The sequence below is a fragment of the Acomys russatus genome, chromosome 8 (genome assembly GCF_903995435.1).
Source record: "Acomys russatus chromosome 8, mAcoRus1.1, whole genome shotgun sequence".
In the NCBI taxonomy this organism is placed as follows: Eukaryota; Metazoa; Chordata; class Mammalia; order Rodentia; family Muridae; genus Acomys; species Acomys russatus.
The window spans coordinates 38,015,206-38,037,982 of record NC_067144.1 but is presented as its reverse complement, the minus strand read 5'-3'; the positions used below and the strand labels follow the sequence as shown (position 1 = coordinate 38,037,982).

The window sequence follows — 22,777 nt, the reverse complement described above, 5'->3', positions numbered from 1 at the left end:
ATACTCTGGTCAGGATGCAATGTATGACATAAGAATAAAAGAAAAAAAACTTTAAAACACTGAAGAAATTAAAGACACTGGAAGTTTGGAATGGCTTTCTTTGTAATGAATTGTGAGGATTAATACTGTAAAAAAAATATTAAATGACTAATATCACTGAGAGCAATCTACAGATTGGATAAATATAATCTATACCAAAATGTCAATGATATTCTTTATAAAGTTAGAAAAAGTAATCCTAAAAGCCATATAGAAGCACAAAGGATTCAGCTGGGCAGCGGTCGCACACAGCTTTTATCCCAGCACTCAGGAGCCAGAGGCAGAAGGATCTCTGTGAGTTCGAGGCCAGCCTGTTCTACAAAGTGAGTTCCAGGACAGTCAGAGCAAACAAAAAACAAACAAACAAACAAACAAAAAACAAACAAAAACAAAAAAACAAAACACAAAAACAAACAAAAAACAAACAAACAAACAAAAAAGAAGCACAAAATACTCCCAAATAATGAAAGCAATGCTGGACTTATTACAAAACCTGATCTCCAACTATACTGCAGAATCGTAGTTGCATGGTAGTGGCACAAAAACATACACATAAGCCAGCAGAAAAGACTAAAGATCCTACAGCCACTACCCTAAGCACTCCTCACATCCTTTCTTCTCAGAAGTTAAGCGCTGCAGCCTGGTTAGTACCGGAAAGGCAGAAAAGAGGCCCAAGAAGTGCTTCTGCAGCTGCAGCCACCTCATTTTCAATGAAGGTGAAGAGACCATACAGTAGGGGGAAAAGCCTCTTCGACAAATGGCCCTGAGGGACACTTAGGCTGTTTCCATGTTCTGGCTATTATGAATAAGGCTGCTATGAACATGACTAAGCAAATTTTCTTGTTGTATGCTGGAGCATCTTCTGGGTATATTCCAAGGAGTGGAATAGCTGGGTCTTGCTCTGGTGCCTCATATTTGACCAAGTCCCCTGAATGCGGAAGCTGGTGGCACTCAGAGGAAGGATAGCAGGCTACCAAGAAGAGACTTGATACCATATGAGCATATACAGGGGGAGGAAGTCCCCCTCAGTCAGTCATAGGGGAGATGAGTAAGGGGAAAATGGGAGGGAGGGAGGAATGAGAGGATACAAGGGAGGGGATAACCACTGAGATGTAATATGAATAAATTAATAAAAATTTTTAAAAAATGGCCCTGAGAAAGGTGAGCACTCACGTGTAGAAGAATGAAACTATGTCTGTATTCTGCACCCTGCACAAACACCAATTCAAACAGATCAACAGCCTTAAGGTTAAGATCTGAAATCCTGAAACAGTTACAGGAAAACTTGAGCAAAACACTTCAAGATACAGGCCGGGGGCCTGGAGAGATGGCTCAGAGGTTAAGGGCACTGACTGTTCCTCCAGAGGTCCTGAGTTTAATTCCCAACAACCACATGGTGGCTCACACCCATCTATAATGTGATCTGATGCCCCCTTCTGGCCTGCAGGTGTACATGGAAGCAGAGTACTGTATACGTAGTAATAAATAAATCTTAGAGAAATAATCTCAAAAATTGGCAAATGGGATTATATAAAATTACACCTCTATATAAAAAAGTGAAACAATCACACAAATTGAGGAAACAACCTACAGAATTGACAGAGGGGCTTTAACAATATAAATCAGACAGGGATAACATCTAAATCAATAAAAAAATAAAAATAAAACAAATCATTAAGTTAATAAATGAACTAATCAATTAAAGACACAGTTCTCAAATGGAGAAAAACAATCAGCTGTACATTTTTTTAAGTATCTTTAAACCTATCAAGGAACTGTAAGTTAAAGCTTTAGAGAGATTCTATTGCATCGAAGTCACAATTCCTATCATCAAAACAACAAATGTTGCAGGGCGTTGTGGTGCACGCCTTTAATCCCAGCACTTGGGAAGCAGAGGCAGGTGGATCACTGTGAGTTTGAGGCCAGCCTGGTCTACAAAGCAACTCCAAGACAGCCAAGGCTACACAGAGAAACCCTGTCTCGAAAAACCAAAAAAGAAAAGAAAGAAAGAAAAAGAAAACAAACATTGGCAAGGTTGCAAGAAAAGGGTAGCCTTTATGCCTGGCTAGTCGGTGTGTGAACTGGCTTGGCCACTAGAGAATCAATATGCAATCTGCTCAAAATACTAAAAATTGAACTACCATATGGATCCAGCTATACTGTTCCTGGGCTTATACAGAGTAAATCTAAGGATACCACAGAGACTTAAGGACACAAGGTTATTGCTACAGCAGACACAAAAGCTGTAATTTGGAACAAGCCTGAAATTCCATCAGTGGAAAAATGTATGAAGATAATGTTGTATATAAACACAAAAGAATTTTATTCAGCTGTAAAAAATAATAAAAACTATAATATTTTCAGGATAATTTTAAGTGATATAAGCTAGACACAGAGAGACAAAGATTGTATGTTTTCTCTCAGATGACGAATCTAGACTTAAACTTAGATATATATGATAGATGCATAAACACATATGAAAGTAGAAAAAGGTCTATGAAAAGGAACAAAGAAGTATAAAAGGAGGAGGTATGGGGGCAGGGACGAGAATGTAAAAACTACATGTGACATGAAAATGGAGATATTTAAAGGAAGAAGGGGACCAGCAAGGAGAAAAGAACTGGGTAGACAGGAGAAAATAAGATCAAAATATAATGATAGATGCATAAAAATGTCAGTAAAAGCTGGAGAGATGGCTCAGTGGTTAAGATTACATGCTTGCTCTTACAGAGGACCCAAGTTCAATTTCTCCAAAGGACCAGAGTTGATTGGAGTTGGGCAACTTTCAGCCACCTAAAACTCCAACACATAACCTCTGGCCTCCATGGCACTAGCACTCATTTGTACACATGTGCACACACACACACACACACACACACACACACACACACACACACTATTTAAAGTAAAAATAAATCGTTACAGAATTCCACAGCAATATCTATTATTTCGTATACTAGTAGCTAACAATTTTAAAAATCACTAAGTAAATGATTTAATGCTATGACTTAACAGAGAAAAAGGAGAATAATGACAACAAAAAAGAAAAAACTAAAGATTTCAACAGAAACATAGTCTAGGAAAACTACAAAAGAGCAATAAAAGTAAAAGTTGGTATTTGAAAAGATAATACACAGCTTTTAAGTACTCTTAGAAAAACTAAGACAGTTGAAAATTAGAAGTGAAAACAAAGATATTACAACAGATGTCTAAAATGAAAAAGAAGCATGAGAATATTACAAACTATGCCACAAACTGGAAAATTCTAGGGAAAAAAATACAAATTCCTAAGCACACACAAAATGCAAAGGCTGAGTCATGAAGATAGACCAATAATGAGGAATGGAATCTGATTAGTTATAAAATATTTTTCCATCAAAGAAAAGCCTAAAAGGTGATGATGTCACTACAAAATTCTATGCTCAAGAACACAGGCAGTACAAAGCCTATGTTGGGAGAACCCATGAGACCCCAAAATAATATAGACTATTATTACTGGTTGATTCCAGAACTTGAGGGTAAGACTCTATTGCTGAAGATACCACACACTTGAGACACACGAGTTGGAGAAATCCCCCTGGATCTGACCTGGAAGCCTCCTCCCTGGAGACTAGTTCTTATGGCATCCGAAGGTGCTATGCAAACTGCCGCAGGTGAAGAGCAATAGTCCTAGCCAGACGGGGGCTGGGACCCACAACAACGACCAGCGGGGCAAGATTTCCTCAACGGTGCAACAGTAGCGTGTGTATCAGCTACCTAACTGGACTTAAGACTTATTCAGTAGGAGGGAATTCATGCCTACTACTATAAACTTAAAAAGTTACCCATGGGTCTTTTGGCTGCAGCTACCATCTCGCCCAAATGACAAACACAAAGGGAAAGTGGAGGGGCGCTCACTATATGTTCTCTAGGCCTTTCAGGAAACATGGAGTTGCTCCTTTGGCCACATACATGCAAATTTACAAAAAGGGTAATACTGTAGACATCAAGGGAATGGGCACTGTTCAAAAAGGAATGCCCGGTAAGTGTTACCATGGCAAAACCGGAAGAGTCCACAACGTCACCCAGCACGCCGTGGGCATCATTGTGAACAAACAGGTTAAGGGCAAGATTCTCTCGCCAAGAGAATCAACGTATGCATTGCGCACATCAAGCACCCTAAGAGCAGGGATAGCTTCCTGAAGCGCGTGAAGGAAAAGGAAGCCAAAGACAATCTGAGTTCAGCTGGAGCGCCAGCCTGCGCCGCCCACAGCCGCTCTGGGAGGACCATAGGGAAGAAGCCTGAGCTGCCGGAGCCCAGTCCGTTCGAATTCACAGCCTGATGTACAAAGTGTTTTCCTTGAGTTGGTATCTTCCCTGTTAAAATGTTAAATAAATATTTAATTGTGCTAGTTCATCGTCTTTCCTATTCAAATATTACTATTATGTCCTTCTAAATTATATACTCTTAATTAGAAAATGGACAACTATTTATTAAACAAGTACACTGGTTTAGAAAAAAAGTTACCCATGCCTGGTGCGGTCATAGGCCCTACAGGAGAATCTGCTGCTACCAATCTCCTAAGCCAGAATCATTTCTAATTGCGGTCTAAATGTTCTAAACGTGTAACAGATAAGTTGTAGTTCTCATTCCTCATTGAAAAAGCTGCTTCTGGTCTCAATTGTGTTCATTGACTTAGGCAGGGGGTCCTAAGCTATGCAAGAGTAAGGACTCAAGCTGGGCACAAGCACTCCTGCCTGTGTGAGCACACCTGCGCTTATTTCTCTCTGGTCTTGACTGTAGGTATGGTGTGATGAGCTGATAACCTGGAATTATCAACTAAAATAAAACCTTTTCCTCCTAAGTAAGTTTTTTGTTTGTTTGTTTGTTTGTTTTCGTCTTTTGGGGTTTTTTGTTTTGTTTTGTTTTTGTTTTTTGGGGCCAGGATATTGTCAAAGAAACAGAAAGGAGTAGAACAGAGCCTAATTACATAAAATTACACATGAAAATTTCAGATGTTCGTAAGAAATAGTTTTAAAAGATACTATTTGTTAGAAATGTTAAGAAATGTGTAACAAGCCTTTAATAAGGAAATACAAACTTGAAGAGGACAGTTGGGATGCATGGACATTAAGGCAGAATAAACCTTTCTTTCTTTCGTTTTGTTTTTCGAGATAGGGTTTCTCTGTGTAGCCTTGGCTATCCTGGATTCACTTTGTAGACCAGGCTGTCCTCAAACTCAAAGCAATCCTCCTGCCTCTGCCTCCAGAGTGCTGGGATTAAAGGCGTAAACCACCATCACCCAGCTTAAAATAGTAGTGATAGCCACTTTTCATTTCGTTTTGCTTTGCTTTTTTTGTTTTGGTTTCGTCTGGTTTTTTTGGATTTTGGTTTTGGTTTTTCAAGACAGGATTTCTCTGTGTAGTCTTCCTGTCCTTGACCTGCTCTGTAGACCAGGCTGGCCTCAAACTCCTAGAGATCCACCTGCCTCTGCACCCCCACCCCATCCCACCCCCACCCTCCCGCAGTGCTGGGATTAAAGGCATGTGCTACCACTGCCCAGCTAAGGCAGAACAAATTTCACTGAAATAAGAGCTCTAACTTATACAGGCTGAAAGCAGAAAATAAGTTGACTACTCCGTCGCAAGTGAACATTTAAAAATCTACAAGTCAGCCCACCGGGGTTCCACTGACTTGAGGTGGCTCGAAGAAAGACATCCAAGAGCCCAATGCAGTCGAACTAGCCTGGAACAGCTAGAAGAAAAACACCTAAGTACCCATGTACACTATAATGGGCAAATGTGTGATGGAGATATGGGAAAGATGGTGTAGGTGGTAAAGAGATGGAATAAAAAGTGAAGCCAAGGGGTTCATACACTGTGAAGAAAGGTGGAAATGGAGGCTTGATGGTGGTGAGGGAACAGGCGGGTATGAGGCAGCCACAGGTCTGGGTCCATGGCCCTGCTGCAGCTGGGGTCTGTACTGATGCCTGTGGCTGGACTTACCACCAAAGGCCAAGCAGATGTCCATGATCTAGACTGCTACCAGAGACAATGTGGATGTCTGAGGGTCGTGCTGATTTGGGTGGCCTACACTGCTACCTAATATCATGGAGACATCTAGGCCCATGCTGCTGCCACGGGCCATGTCTGGGTCCATGGTCCTATCACAGCTGGAGTCTGTTCTGTGTTGATGTCCCAAGCCCATGGTACCACCAAAGGCCATGCAGATGTCCCTGGTCTCGACTGCCACCTGAAGGACTGTGCTGACCTGGCCCCACCCCTCACTGGCCACCACACTCAGAAGGGTTGGCCACACCCCTCACCTGGGCAGCACAGTAGAGCTGAACCTGGTGGCAAGGGAAGTAGTTTGTAAGAGAGTAGGTGTAGGAGAGCTGGCCCTGCCCCTCACTTGCTGCAGCACTCCAGATAATAAGCCCTGCACAGTAGAGAAGGCCCTAGTGGGGACTGTGTGAGTGAGCCAGCACTCAAGGTATGAGAGCAGGAGAGCTGGCCCTGCCACTTGCTGCAGTATTGGATGAACTACCTGGGATAGTGTTGGAGAGCTCATCCTGGTGGTGCAGTAGAAGCTGGCAGGCTGGCCAACTCAGCTACCTCCCAGGCCAAGATCTAGGGCTATGAGTTGGCCCACCCCAACATCTACGCCATCTATGAACTGCTGGAGAATGTGAAAAGGCTGGTCCTACAGACCCAAAGCTACAGAATCTCCATGATACGAGGCAAAAACATGATATCCAAGAGACGTCCTGGTGAGGATCCAGTATTGATGGTACAGCAGAAGCCAGAGGCCTCAAATCTGACCAATGACTCATGGCAATGAACATTTGCAAGTAAAGCTGTGTGGACAAAAGTGTATGCTCTGGACATTGCCTCAATCTCTGCTCTATCTTTATCCTTGCACATCTTGTAGGCAGGGCAAGTTGTGGGTGGGTTAATGTTCTCCTCCCTCCACTAGGAGTCTTGTCTAGTAAGAGGGTGTCCCTGGCCCCTGATAGAGATTAAGGAATATCCAATCAGTATCTGGCCCAACCCAAGACCCACCACATGGAAGAGAGTCAACCCCTAACACTATTAATGATATTCTCTTATGCCTAATGCTATGCTTACAGACAGGAGCCTAGCATAGCTGTCCTCTTTGAGGCTACATCCAGAAGCAGTTCAAAAGAGATGCTAAGCCTCACAGCCAAACACTGGGTGAAGCATAGGGAGTATTGTGGCAAGGGGCAGAGGGAGGATAAGAGGACCTAGAGGCAACAAGAGCTCCACAAGAATACCAACAGAGCCAACTAACTAGGGACCCCAGGGGCCTGTGGAGTCTGACGCATCAACCAAGGACCATGTACGGACTGGACCTAGATCCTCTACACAGATGTAACCATGTGGTTTCATGTGGGTGCACTAGTAAGGGGAGCAAGGGCTGTCTCTAAATGGACTGTGTTGCCTGTTTTTGATCACTTCCCCCTGACAGGACTATCTTGCTAGGCCACAGGGGAAGAGGAAGAACTGAATGCTGATGTGGCCTGATGAGCTGGAGTAGGTGGGTAGGAGGGCTCCCCTTTCCTGAGGAACAGGGAAGGCAGAGGGAGAAGGGGGAAGGGAGATGGGACTGCGAGGAGAAGAGGGAGTGGCTGTGACCAGGCTGTAAAGTGAAAAAGTTAATTAATTTTTTAAAATGTTTTAGTGTACGCTGTGGGACACACACACAACACCTTCCACAATGAGATTTTTTTTCTGTTTTTTTGGGGGGGGGTGTTGCTGTTGTTTTCTTTTCTTTTGGGGGGAAGTTGCAAAGGCAGATATGAAGGAATGGGGAGATGAGGGGCTTAGGATTCCTGATGCGAAATTCACAAAGAATCATTTTTAAAAATTGTTTTTAATCTAGAAGTCAAACTTGGTGATGCACACACAAAGTAAGCTCATCACTCAAAAGAAGGCAAAAGGTCACAAGTTCAAGACTACAGCTGGGCTACAGTGCAAAATTTCTCTCAAAAAAAAAATCTAGTGGAATTTATTAATTTCTCGCTTTTCTCACAAATTATTTCTTAGTGCGAGTCTGCATAAGACCTTGTGCTTAGTGCCTGAGACAGGCAACTTAAGCGCTGCCCTTGTTCCCACACAATTCTTGTCAGCATCACATCCGGCCATTTGTTCAATAAATATTTACAGAGCACTAAATGCCCCGTTCAATTTGCCTGGTATAAACATAGTGAATAAAAATGAACGCAGGGAAGGAGGGAGGGAGAGAAGGAGGGAAAGAGGGAGGGGAGAGGGGGAGGGAGGAAGGGAGGGAGGGAGGGAGTCACAAAGAAATGAGACAGACGGAAGGAAGAACAGATAGGAATAGGGAAAAGGGAGGAACGGGATGACTTCAATTACACCAGATAAACAGCTATGAATACTAAAGCAGGTAACTAAAGTCTCATTCACTGTTTGCATTCACTTTTCAAAAATACAATAGATTTTTTATTCTAATTATAAGCCATAAGCTGCTGATTCCAAAAGCCATTGTACCAAGTGGGAGAAAGTCAGTCCAGCCATTAAAGCACATTTGTCTAATATTTGCAGTAACACAGTAACATATCTGCAAGAAGTAGATCAGGTACATGACAATAAACATATATGTATTTTATTAAAGTTATCACTAGACATACCTTTCAGATAAAAAGTTCTTGTGATGGCTTACATTCTGACAAGACTCTAAGCTGCCATCAGATGATGAAGAAAGTTGCTCTGACTTCAGGTTGGCTGTATCACTCAAACTGGCCTCAGTTAGAGGTGGGATCTTTAAGTATTTTCTTCCTAACTCCGTTCGCAGAATATCCGTCAATATAACTCTGGGTATCCTGCCACATAGAATGACAAACACTGTACTGTACTAGAGATTTTGGGGGGAAAGAAAAAATGTACCCCATGAAATCCAATATTCAAACATTGTCACTTCAGTGCAAGTAAGCTCTATTAGAATTGTAACCATCAGGAAATCAACACACAAATACTCAAAACTTTGGGCAGATACAGTCTGTTTCTAAAAGTACTTGTTTCTTAGCATGGGACAGATAATCAGCATGTGACTATAAAGTCTTTATGCTTACTAACAGATGCTATGGCAGTACTTAAATTTTTTAACCAATTTTTCTCAAAAAAAAAATGCTTTTTTCTTCTCCAGCATTTATGAAGAACACATATCACCACAAACCAATCCTTGAAATTTATGTTTTTATTTAGATAAAGATCCTTGATAAGCATTCCACTAATGAACAGAACATATGGTTATGGCAATATCTGTGTTAATATAATAACATCAGGTGAGTGAGCCGATAGGTTAAACGTGTAGGAATTTATATTGTACTTTTAAGTATTTAAACCTCTCTAAGTTGGTGGCATCTGTATCAGATATACTATTCTATGTCTTGTATCTTCATGATCAGCAGCAGCAGCAGAATCTGCTTGGTTGCTTAGCTTCTATTGTGAACAAGGACAAGCTGCTGCAAGGATCTTCTAGACCACCTTTGCATCGCATGTTCAAGGTCCAGGATGTGACCAAGGGTGGGAGGAGGAGGAACAGCAACATTTGACCTTATTGACTTCTTCAAGCCAACTGTTTTCATTTGTGGGAGATGGGGGGGCAGAAATTAAGTTTTGCACTTTTTAAAAAAAAATATTTAGTTATTTTACTTGTGTATGTGTGGAAAGCAAGGAAAGGGTATTGGATGCCCTGGAACTGGAGTTACAGATAGTTATAAAGCCCCTGGTGTGGGTACTGGCAACTAAATCTGGGTCCTCTGCAAGAACATCAAGTGCTCTTAATTAATAAGCTTTCTCTCTAGCTCCAAGTACTGCTTCCGTTTTATTTTGTTTTGTTTCAAGACAGGTTCTCGCTATGTTGTCCAAGCTGGCCTCAAATTCAGGGATCAATCAGTTCGCTCTCAGCCTCTCCAGTAGCTGGGCATAGAGAATATGTATTTGCTACCAAGACTGGATAGTTTTTTAAAAAGAATACTTAAGAGCTATTTAAGATCAATATTAAACAAAAATACTGATCTGGGCATGGTGGCACATGTAATTCCAACACTTGGGAAGCAAAGGCAAAGAGATCTCTGGAAGTTCTCCTAGGGCAGCCTGGTATACACAGTGAGACCTGTCTCCTAGGGCAGCCTGGTCTACACAATGAGACCTGTCTCCTAGGGCAGCCTGGTCTACACAGTGAGACCTGTCTCCTAGGGCAGGCTGGTCTACACAGTGAGACCTGTCTCAAAAAAGAAAAAGAAAAGAAAGAAAAGCTGGGAGTGAGACAGAAATGCATTTAAATTACCAGATTTTTCCAAGAAAATACTTTAGTGCACATGGAATTTTATTCACTACTAAGATTAAATAAATTTTTTTTAAAAACCTGATACACTAAACTGATAGCTCGTTTTGAGAATCAATAAGGTGTTGCTCATTATACAGAAAGTGAATACAAAGCTCTAGGATACAGAGAGAAATGTGGGGGCATATAGGAGATATAGCAAAGAAAACTCCAACTGTCACTTAGTGTCTCTGTTTAAATAACTGGCAATAGCATAACTTGTAGATGGCTTCAAGTGTTCAGTTCCTAAATAAGCATTTTTTTCTAAAATAAAGAGGTTATGTACAAAAAATGTTTAGTCCTGTGAAAGTCAGTCCCCACTCTCCACTCAACTGTGGATAATTTCCTGTCCATTGGCTAAATCTGGGTAGGGGTTCAAAGTTTACTGCACGTATTGTCCTTGGCTGGTGCTCCACATTTGACCACGTCCCCTGGATGGGGAGGCCTGGTGGCACTCAGAGGAAGGATAACAGGCTACCAAGAAGAGACTTGATACCCTATGAGCATATACAAGGGGAGGAGGTCCCCCTCAGTCACAGTCATACGGGAGGGGAATAAGGGAAAAGTGGGAAGGAGGGAGGAATGGGAGGATACAAGGGATGGGATAACAATTGAGATGTAATATGAATAAATTAATAAATATATATATATTAAATTTTAAAATGTTAGTCCTAAACAATTCTGAAAAAGATGAACTGACCAAAAAAATCAGCAAGGAAAAGCACTATTGTCTGGAATTTTCCTTTGAATAATAAATGACTGCCCAGTTCTCTTGAGCTTGTTTGGAGCCTCCAGCATAGAAGCCCAGCTACTCATGTACCCCCGGCCGACTCATGTCAGTCAGCTGGTTCACTGCTTTGGGGAGATCAGGCTGGCAGCTTCAGGATGGACACACTTGGAGTGGTGAGGAAGGAGGAGGGCAGCCACCTAGCCAGCTAGATCAACTCTGGCAAACGCTGGGGCGACCAATGTTGTAACCAGATGGCCCTCAATCCCATTCTCATAGTATTTGTTATGCTGGTAGAGCTTGAAGAAAGAAAAAAATCAAAAAGGGGAACTGAAAAGTTGGAAAGATAAATAAATGTAAGCTGAACATGAAATTTATGTCAAATAAACTCAATTCTTTCCTAGAACACAAAAACCCAAATTCAAACAAAAATTATTTTAAAAGGTTAGTCAGCAAGCTACACTAGCAGCTGTAGTCCTTAAAGTGCAACAGACCCTGAAGGTCTCGAAAGCCATCCAAAGATGCAAGGCACAGCCCAACATGGCCCTAACACTTTGCTTTTTAACTAGAAAACACTCTACAGCCATGTGAACAAATGCCACAGAACAAAATAAAGACTAAATACAACACACTTGGTTAGCGAACTAAGCAACATAAAATATGCAGTAAAGTCCAACTCCTGTTTTACTGCAGAGAACGACATTAAGGCTCAGGAGAGTGAAAGGGTGGAGAAAGGCCCGTGGCACAGGAATTGTGAGCACAGACTATGAACTCTCACAGCAAAGGGCAGGCGTCTCATTCCACCACCAAACAGCACCTGTTTCAGAAGACTGACTCACCATAGTTTCTGTTTCTGAGCATTCTTTACCTCATCTCTACCATGGGAAGATTACCTACCTTCCTCAGTGAGAATTAAATGAAATAGCATATTTAAAGCAATTAGCACAACTGCTAACATGTAGTATATTCAAAGTAAATGGAATTGTATTATCGAAGTTTTTTTTTTTCAATGTTAAGTTCAATAACCTGTAATCTTGATGAAAATCCAATCTTTTGAAAAGTGTAGCTTCACAGCTGGCAATGACTATGGCCAGTTCTTCACAATTCACAGTCACTGTCTAAGACCTTTCACCACCTATGGATAAAGCCCCCTTTGGATAAGGTGAGAGAAAAGCTTTGCGTGGTGGCCTTATAGAATATAGGTCTATAAAGTAAACTAAATCCATAGAAGCTAGACTGTCATGTCACATACTATGTCCAATATGTTTTATGAAATATCTAAATGTTATTACTAAGTAATATGAAATAACTATGAAATTGTACTTCAGAATATCAAAAAATATACCAAACAAAAGCAGAAAATGAATACTGAAAAACAAGACAGAAGAAAGTGTGCCAGAAAGCTGTGCCTCTTCTGACACTGGTCCATTGCAGGCTCATCCTCTTGAATTGCCAGTTACACTCTGGCTTAAGTATAACAAGGTAACTATGAGGCTCAACTATTTAACACATGTGGGAGACATTGAAAAACTAATGACATTAATATACAAGTCATTTGAAGAGCCATTTTTAATAAAATAAAGTCTACTGAAAAACAGTAATTACACCTGCTAATATAGTTGCAATATAATAAGAAGTTGCAGTGCTAATCCAGTTTAATTTTGTGTAACATGTTAATATCATCCTAAAAGTGTAATATGTTGCATTTTCAACAAGAGTCTCATAAATCCACTCATCTCCCAGATGACATAATTCAAACTACATCTTCTAAATCAACATCTTAAAGTATGGAAGAATTGATAGTTTTTCCTTCTTTATTTTCTTCTTTTAAAATATGTATTTATTATTATATATGTATATGCACATACCAAAGCATAGGTATGGAGATCAGAAGACAACTTTCGGGATTTAGTTCCAGCCTCCCACTGTGAATTACAGAGATTAAACTTGGGTTGTCCAGCTTACACACCAAGCCTTGTACCCACAGGCCATTCTCACTTCACTGGCTTAAAGAAATCCAGAGATCAGGGTGTGTGTGTGTGTGTGTGTCTGTGTGTGTGTCTGTGTATGCAGGTATATGTGTATGTGTGTATGTTCATGTGTAGATGGATGCACACTGGGGGAGAGTGCATACACCTGTGCGTGTGTGTGTTCATGTGGAGGACAGAGGACAACCCCGGGTGTTGTTCCTTGTGAGATAAATACATTGTTTATTTACTTTGTCCCTAGGCCTTGCCAGTTAAGCCAGGCTGGCCAACCAGAGAGTCCCAGTGCCCTCCCACTTCCATCTCCCCAGTGCTAGAACTGCAAACCACAGCACTACAATCTGCTTTTTACATGGTTGCTGGGGATCACAATCAGGCCCTTGTGCTCTCACAGCATTTTTACAACAAAGCCATGTCTCTACCCCGAAGATTCAAAGGTTTTTTTTACTTTTTTACAAAGCTAAAATTGAAGCAAACAAATTATCCCTCAACTAGAACATTACTGGTCTAAAGAAATTATAAGATAATCCCAGTATTTGGAATATACTATTTTTTTCAAATGTATAATCTAAGAAAAGAATAAATATACCATTTAAATAAATTCCAAGTATCAGCAACTTTCCTTAAAAGAATATGAATGTGTTACATCCTGCAGCTCTGATCGTTGCTGCTGCAAATGAGTGACAGCAGCAGCTTATCCTCTATGTGCATCTCACTTGGCTCCTGCGGACCAAGGCTTATAAACATCTAGAAATTTTCAACCAGGAAAGTAGATGTGAACCACATATGGAAATAAGCTCTACCATAAAATGTACTACCATAAAATGTATTTTTTTTTAATATCTGCTGGTTTAGTATTTATATAATTCCTGACTCCTTATTTTCATTACATTATACAGTTTATTTGAGTCATGTGTTTTCTTTTTATTATTGTTAATTTTAATTTTATTGATTTGTTCAGATTACAACTCAATTGTTATCCCATCACTTGTATCCTCCCATTCATTCCTCCCTCCCTCTCGCTTTCACCCGAGCCATGTGTTTTCTATTTGTCCTTGTTAGTCTTATCTGGGAATCAAAGGTCAGACTGTCCTTACATAAAGGGCCAGGTACTTTTTTCACTGCCCTTAGATATCAGAATGAAAGTAAAATTTCTTAAAAAAAAAAAAAAAAAAAGTCATTTGTGTACTTGAGTATTTTTGTTTATTTTAAGACAAAATTTAAAGGCAAAAGTAAATGGGGCTTTTTTGTGTGTGGTTTTTGTTTTGTTTTTTGTTTGTTTGTTTTTTTGTTTTTATACAGTATTCTGCCCCCATGTCTGCCTGCCGGCCAGAAGAGAACACCAAGTCACATTATAGATGGTTGTGAGCCACCATGTGGTTGCTGGGAATTGAACTGTTCTTTGGAAGAACAGACAGTGCTCTTAACCTCTGAGCCATCTCTCCAGCCCAAAAGTAAATGTTTTTAATCTTTCTGAAATAATATGTTCTAGCTGGGTAAAAATAAAAGCAAGACAAATGAGACCCAGAAAGACAACCATGGCATGTGCTAACTTGTAAGTGGCTATTAGCCATGGAGTAGATGATCACTATGCTACAGTCCACAGGCCCAAAGAAGCTAAGTAACAAGAAGGGTCCAAGGAGGATGCTTGAATCTCACTGAGAAGGGAAATAGAACAGAGATTTGGGGTGGATGGAGGACGGGAACTGAGTGGGAGAAGAGGTGGGAAGGGGAACAGGAGGGATCAAGTGTGTGGAGGATGGCAGGAGAGAACCGGAATCAGGGCAGCAGGGGATCTCTGGCACAAGCTAGAAATCCAGGACAATGGAAACTCACAGGAATCTATACGGGTCCTAGCAATGAAACAGTCACCTCCTGTTACCAGGCAAGACCTCCAATGGAGCAATGGGGACACCAACCCAGGCACAAAACCTTCGGTCCACAATTTTTCCTGCCTATAAGTAGTACGGGGATAAAGAAGGAGCAGAACGTGAGGGAATGGCCAACCAATGACTGGCCCAACTTGAGTCTCATGCCATGAGGGCCCATCCCTGACACTAGTAATGATGCTCTGCTCTACTTGCAGACAGGAGTCTAGCATAACTGTCATCTGAGAGGCTTCACCCAGCAGCTCATGAAACAAGATGCAGAGACCCATAGTCAAACAATAGGCAGAGCTCAGGGAATCTTATGGAAAATGAGAAGGAAGGATTGAAAAGGACAGGTCAAGGACAAAATAAGAAAGCCTACAAAATCGACTAACCTGGGTCCATAGGGACTCACAGAGACTGAACCACCAGCCAGAGAAAGCCCATGGGGACACTTCTAGGCCTCACACACACGTAACAGAGGTACAGACTGGTCTTACGTGGGACCTCTCAGCAGGCAGGAGTTATCTCTGACTCTGTTGCCTGCCTTTGGGTCCCTTCCCCCTAACTGTATGGCCTTGTCTAGCTTCAGTAGAAGATGCACCCAGTCCTACTACAACTTAATATGCCACAGAGCAGGTTGATATCCATGGGAGGTCTCCCCTTCTTTGAGGAGAAAGGGAAGGACATGGGGGAGGGGAGAGGAGAGGGAGGGACTGGGAAGAGAGGAGGGAGGGGAAGTTCTGTTCTGGATGTTAAGTAAATTAATTAATGTGAAAAAAAAGAAAAGAAAAGAAGGCAAAAGGCCTAACGTTAAAGTTCAGGAAGACTTGCCAGGTGTGGTGGTGCACGCCTTTAATCCCAGCACTCGGAAGCAGAGGCAGGCGGATCGCTGCACGTTCCAGGCCAGCCCAGTCTACAAAGCAAGTGTAGGACAGCCAATGCTACACAAAGAAACCCTGTATCAAAAAAAAAAAAAAAAAAAAAAAAAAAAATTTAGGAAGACTGAAGAGATGAAAACCTCCTGCTGCAAACAGCAAGTCTCAGAGCACATTTATGCAAAGGCATACCCAAAAGAGTTCAATTTCCTTATCTGAAGCTTGGAATCTCTTTTCCTGGTTGTCATCAAAATTACAGAGCCAAAAATCCGTTCTGATGGAGGAAAATATGTATCAATAAATGTCTGAAGATGTACCTCTGGTAAGAAGTAATTGCTTTCTTTTATTCAGCAAATACTTATTATTTAATATATGCCCTGTACTGTACAAGGAAAAAAAGAAGAAAATGTAATGTAGTCCCTATTCTCATAAAGTTTACTGTCAAGGGTATAAGAACCTAAAATAGGTGAATAGGCTGCTGGACAAGATGAAGGGACATAGCAAGTGTAGGCACATGAGAGGAGTCAAAGACGAACGAGCGCAAAGACTTCAGCCAGCAGAGATAAGTAAAAAGGGGAGAGGATATTGTTTACAAGATAAAAGAGTGAAGAAAATGAAACAGCGCATGGCATTCAGTGAGACAACACAGTTCCCCAGAACAACACAAGCACGGAGGAGCAAACAGACATGGACAAGACACAGTCAGGAGGTCTTGTGTGCCAAACTACAGAGCCATAACTTTACCTTGAAGGGTACATGAGTCCACAAAGATGAACTGTTGAGAACAAGTTACATATGACTTCTAAATGTAAGGAATGACTTGAATAGAAAAAATGTACACACAGGAAGCCCAAACAAGTTACTGTCATCACAATAAAAACACAAAGTTATTGGGGCTTAGACAGGAGTGCTGGCAATAAATATGAAATATTATTTCAATATATATTTAGTTTGAAGTCAAAATAACCAGGCATAGTAAATGATGGGATATAAGGGATGAAAAAGGGGCGAGTTAAGGCCATTCCTAAGCTCTAATTACAGAACTGAGCATATGGGTGGGCCACTCACTCAAATGACAAGGGGATACAAATGTAAGAATGATTGAGAATAAAGATCATGTTTGTAAAGCTGGGCGTGGTGGCGCACACTTTTAATCCCAGCACTTGGGAGGCAACGGCAGGTGGATCTTTGTGAGTTCAAGGCTAGCCTGGTCTACAGAGTGAGTCCAGGACAGCCAAGGCTACACAGAAACCCTGTCTTGAAAACAAAGCAACAACAAAAAAGAATGTTTGTACTCTAGAACAAGTCTGGGTTCAGTCGACTCAGACCTTAGCAAATAGGACTGAATTAGCTGGATGCCAGGAACTGGACCTGGGAGGGAAGGAGAGAGACAGAGAGAGAACCAGAGTCTTTTTTTTTTTTTTTTTTTTCCTTTTCTTTCTTTCTTTCTTTCTTTTTTTTTTTTTTTTTTTTTTTTTTTTTTTTTTTTTTTTTTTTTTAGTTTTTCAAGACAGGGTTTCTCTATGTAGCCTTCCTTGGCTGTCCTGGACTCTCTTTGTAAACCAGGCTGGCCTCAAACTCACAGTGATGCACCTGCCTCTGCCTCCCAAGTACTGGGATTAAAGGCGTGAGCCACCACACCCGGCTCGAGAACTAGAGTCTTAATGGAACTTGCTATACTAAAGCTTCTCAAACACATAATGTAGCTGATAACAATTCTTAGGAAAAACTACCCTCCAGAAAGAATGGACTACTACACTGCTGTGGAAAAGGATGGGGTAGAGACTAATGATTCTGTTGTCATCTGGAGAATTGAAGCTTCCTTCCAAAATAGCCAGAAGTATCATTCAAGTCATTCTTATAACTAGCCCTTTACATGCCAGCACTGCTTACCTCCAAAGATTAACCCTAGGCATCAAAGCATTAAGAGCAAACCGATTTAAATGTATGTCAAACTATCTGTCTTCTGTTTTAGAAAGTTAAATTTCTATCACACATGATTTACTAGGGCAGTATCAGTAAACATTTTGATTTTATCTTTCAAAGGAAGTGTTCATTTTAAATTTATTGCCAATGTTTTATTGATATGGGTGTTTCTGTGCAACATGTCCACTGAGGCTAGAAGAGGGCAACAGATCCCCTGAAACTGGAGTTGCAGCCAATCATGAGTCACCATGTGGGTGCTGGGAATCCAATGCAGGACCTCTGAAAGAGCAGCCTGTACTCTTAAGCACTGAGCCATGTTTCTAGCCCCAAATGTCCTTATTTAATGTGTGTGTGCATAGGCACACACAAGAAAGAGAGAGAGAGAGAGACAAACAGAGAGAGACAGAGACAGAGATGGGGGGGGGAGACAGAGACAGACAGAAATTGAGAGACCTATGCTTGGATGTTTTAAGAAAGCACTATTTTTACTTTTAAAAATAACTGCTTAAGTTAAATAGTTGATCTATAGTGTGGCTTAAAGCATTTACTGTCATCCAAAAACAGACACAGATGCAGACAGATCTTTGTTAGTTCAAGGTGAGCCCTGTATCTATGGAAAGTTCCAGGCCATAGGTTACAAAGTTGAGTACATAGTGAGAACCTGTCTTGGAAAGCAAGAAAGGAAGAAAGGAAGGAAGGAAGGAAGGAAGGCCAGATTATGGGCTACAATACCAAAGCAGTACCATGGTAAGGGGAAAAGTTATTCTGATTCTAAACAATGTAGCAAACCTAAAAAATACTTATTTGAGACTAAAATTACAAATAGAAATACATGTAAGTATTATATTATAGATTACAAGTTCCTACAATGAATTCCTATCTTTTAGCATCAAACCCCAAATATAATTTTGAAGACTAGAAGGTTGGAGATACAGCTCAGTGGTTATGAGCCTTACTGCTCTTGTAGATGACCAGAGTTCAGTGGCCAGCACCCACATCTTGGGGCATGCTATCTGTGACTCCAGCTCCAGGAGAGCCAACACATTCTTCTGGTGTCAGGGGGCATATGCACATATACATAAATAAAAATAAGTCTTTTTCAAAAAACAGAATTTTGCCTTCTTTTAAAAATTAAACTGAATAGTTACTATTTAAAATGTGAAATCAGTATTTTAATATGATTAAAATATTATTCTAAATCAATGTCTGTACCAAATTAATGTGTATAAAATATGAGAACACTCACAAAGCCGAAAGTAGTGAGGATACAGATTAAATCATGTTTTAAATATATTCTAAGATTTAGAAAACAAGACCCTTACACGAAACACATGTGGACAAAACAATACACATAAAAAAATAAATAAATAAATGTTTTAATTGCTGACTTGAGGCACACGAGTTGGAGAAATCCAGCTGGATCTGACCTGGAAGCCTCCTCCCTAGAGACTAGTTCTTACAGCATCCCAAGTTGCTATGCAAACTGCCCCGGGTGAAGAGCAATAGTCCTAGCCAGATGAAGGCTGGGACCCACAACAACGACCAGCGGGGCAAGATTTCCTCAATGGTGCAACAGTAGCGTGTGTATCAGCTACCTAACTGGACTTAAGACTTATTCAGTAGGAGGGCATTCATGCCTGGAACTGTAAACCTAGACAACTACCTATGGTTGGTTAAATTATAGAACACAGAGAAGAGAATCTTCTACTGACATTACCTAAATCTCTAACAGCATCCTTAATACTCATCTTTATACACTTACAGCTAAGTCTAGTTCTCGTCCCTCATCAAAGAGGCTTCTTTATGCGGCAGGCAGAAGCCAAAAGAACAACTGGCCATCAGGACCCAGCCCCAGCTGATACATCTACAACACAACCCCTACACCTAAGGCTCGAAGACCATCACAAAGAAGAAGCAGAAAAGCTGTAAGAAACAGAGATTCAGAACTTCTGCTGTAAGACAGCACCTTCTATATGATAGCGAAGTTGCCGTCATGAACTCTCAACAATATGGCTGCCTATACCTCAACAGTGACACTGGCTGTCATGCCCATGTGGAAGAGGTCCTCACTCCTCGATGAAGAGCTATAGGTAATTAATGACAGCTGTGAGAGGGAGAATCAGTCGTCCCCAGGCCTCCCCAATTGGTTATCTGCTACAAAGTGGTCAGCCCTAAAATACATATCCATGAGCCAGGCATGGTAGTGCAGGCCTTTAATCCCAGCACTTGGGAGGCAGAGGCAGGTGTGAGTTCGAGGCCAGCCTGGTCTACAGAGCAAGTTCCAGGACAGCCAGAGCTGTTATATAGAGAAACCTGTCTCGAAAAAACGAAAAACATATCCATACAAGCACACTAAAAGAACTCAGTATGTATGTTGTATTTGTACATGCATCCATAAATCTGTAAGCATATGTATATTTGCAACAGTAACAATTAAAGAAAAAAGAAGCCATGAATTTGAGAAGGAATAGGTTAAACCTGAGAGTGTTTGCAGGGAGTAAACAGAGGGGAAATGATGAAAAACCATACAAATGTAATAGTTGAAAAATATTTTTAAAGTAAAAGGAAAAAAGCAAAATATATGTAAACAAACATGAATATGCACATATACTCAAATATGTTTAGATATTATCTTTTATAGTAAAACTTTCTAAAATATATATTAATCATAAACTAGGATAAAAAGCCTTTTTTTATCCCTTTTAAATCACTTGTCAGTCCCTTTAGTGAAGTGCAGAACCATGATCTAACTGAAGAATAAGGAAGGAAAACTCTAAAGTGTTGTTCTAGAGTGGACCATAAAAAAGTGTATGAACTGATCTTTAATATCATTTCCAACTATCTTATTTTTAAGAATATCGGATTTATATTATTTCACATATAGTAAAATCAAAAGTATTGAACAAAATCAATACTAAGTGACATACCTTTCAGATAAATTAAGGCTTTGGTGAAGAAGATCTAATTTTTGACATGTCTCTATGCTGTCAACAGATGTCGAAGGCAATGAGTCTGATTGCACCTTGCTGGCATCACATAAATTAGCATCATTTCTAGGTAGGGTCTTTCTGAATTTTCGTCCTAAATCCGTCCATAGAACATTCGTCAACATAACTCTGAGATGCCTGTTATATACATAAATAGTTAATTCATATGGTTCCAAATGCTATAAAATACATGCATTTATTACACACTGTAACAAATGAGCATCTCCTAGAATTCTGAATTTCACTACAAGAAATTAGTTATGAACATTGTTAAGTAAAAAACAAATGTCTAGCCATTCTCAATAACACATTAAAAAGTAAAGCCTACTTCATTACATTAGGATTTTTTTCAAAATTACATCAGACAAACTGTAAGCATCCTCACAAATATGTACAGTTGTTAGATCCCTAGCAACTCACTTATGCTTTCCACACTTTAGCAAAAGTGGGTATGCATCTGTAGAGCTCATCACAGAGGCAACCACTTTCTACATTGCAATTGTGGTTTTGCTTTACCATGAAGTAATTTAGAAAATATATTAAAATTAAGAGAAAATAACTCTTGTTTTACCTTGTTTCTAAATAAACAAATCAACAAATAAAGGGATAAGTTAACATTTGTATTTAATGGTAAGAACTGTGGAGGTCTCTGCAAACAGAGGACTGGCAGAGAGTGATCCTCATGGGGCAAAGGGAAATCTGGTTCAGTTCAACTTAATGTTGGTTCATACTTCTAGAGTCTGACCCCAAGTAGTTTATTTTACCCATATTTAAGCATGGCACAATTTGGGGGGGAAAAAGTATCCCAATAATTAATCCAATCCCATGTGTACAACAAAGCTTAAGATATGCTTACAGTGAAACTCTTTACAAAGTACATAAGGCCTCTTCCATAAACCTGGGTTTTGTTGACTCAGAAGCAGTGCTCACGGTAAGGGTCTAGGGAGAATGATTGTGATGAACAAATTAGTGTGGGGGACTCAGGTGAGGTCTGGCCCTACAGGTAGCAGAAGACCAATAGGTTATAAACTACATCCATTCCTAGCTTTCTTGGTAGGAAAAAGGTAAACATCTCCTTCCTTTAAAGAGACAAGTCTGTGTGTTTTGTTCAACCTTCCTGTTTTCCCCAGTGCTTACCTGCAAGTACAAGGACCTCACGCCCTCAACAAACAACGTCAATAGAAAGCCTGATAAATGCAAGTAGTTTCCAATTTTTGCTTCATCACATTTGTAAATTTATACATTCAATATATTTTTGATGACATTATCTGAAAACTATGTTCAGTCCTCAAGCCATTGAATGTAGATTTTGCAAGGGTGTAAACAGGCTACCATGCAGACTTTAAACAATGTCAAAGAGGACCAGCTAAAATGTTAATCACAAATGTTTAATCAGAAAAGTCTATTTTATTCCATAGGAAGCACTTTTACACATCTTTTCATTATTTAACAAATACAACAATATTAACAAACAAAAAATGCTCATGTATTTTCAAAAGAAAAGGAAATTTCCTAATGAATTAAAGAAATCTATATGTAGCAGCTACGCAGTGATAGACAGCACACTAGACAATCTAAAGGGAAGACTGTACAATTCCTAGGAAACTTCCATGAAAACATGTTAAATTAGGAAAAAATAAGGTATAAAGAATACAGAAATAAGATGATACCTCTTTAAATCAGTGATAACATGTTCAACAAATATTTATAGAACATCTTTTTTTTTTTTTTTTTTTTGAGACAGGGTTTCTCTGTGTAGCCTTGGCTGTCCTAGACTCGCTTTGTAGACCAGGCTGCCCTTGAACTCACAGCGATCCGCCGCCTCTGCCTCCCGAGTGCTGGGATTAAAGGCAGCGTGTGCCATCATGCCCGGCTATATAGAACATCTTCTAACAAAGCAAACATGCTGGTAGCTCTACAGACACATCAGCAAACAGTGGATGGTTCTTGCCTTAGAGGAACTTATATTCCAAAAAATATCTCAAACCATCATTTCCACTAACTGTGACAAGAGACAGG

General features: G+C 40.3%; 1 protein-coding gene across 1 annotated transcript in view; it reads right to left on the bottom strand.

The window, feature by feature from the left end:
* Positions 1–22,777, bottom strand: part of Senp7 (SUMO specific peptidase 7) — a 112,721-nt gene that overhangs the window by 58,657 nt on the left and 31,287 nt on the right. The window contains exons 5-6 of the mRNA XM_051150058.1: positions 20,699–20,896; positions 8,691–8,882 (exon numbers count right to left, since the gene is read on the bottom strand). Coding sequence (XP_051006015.1) covers positions 8,691–8,882; positions 20,699–20,896 — 390 coding nt within the window. The remainder of the gene's footprint in view (positions 1–8,690; positions 8,883–20,698; positions 20,897–22,777) is intronic.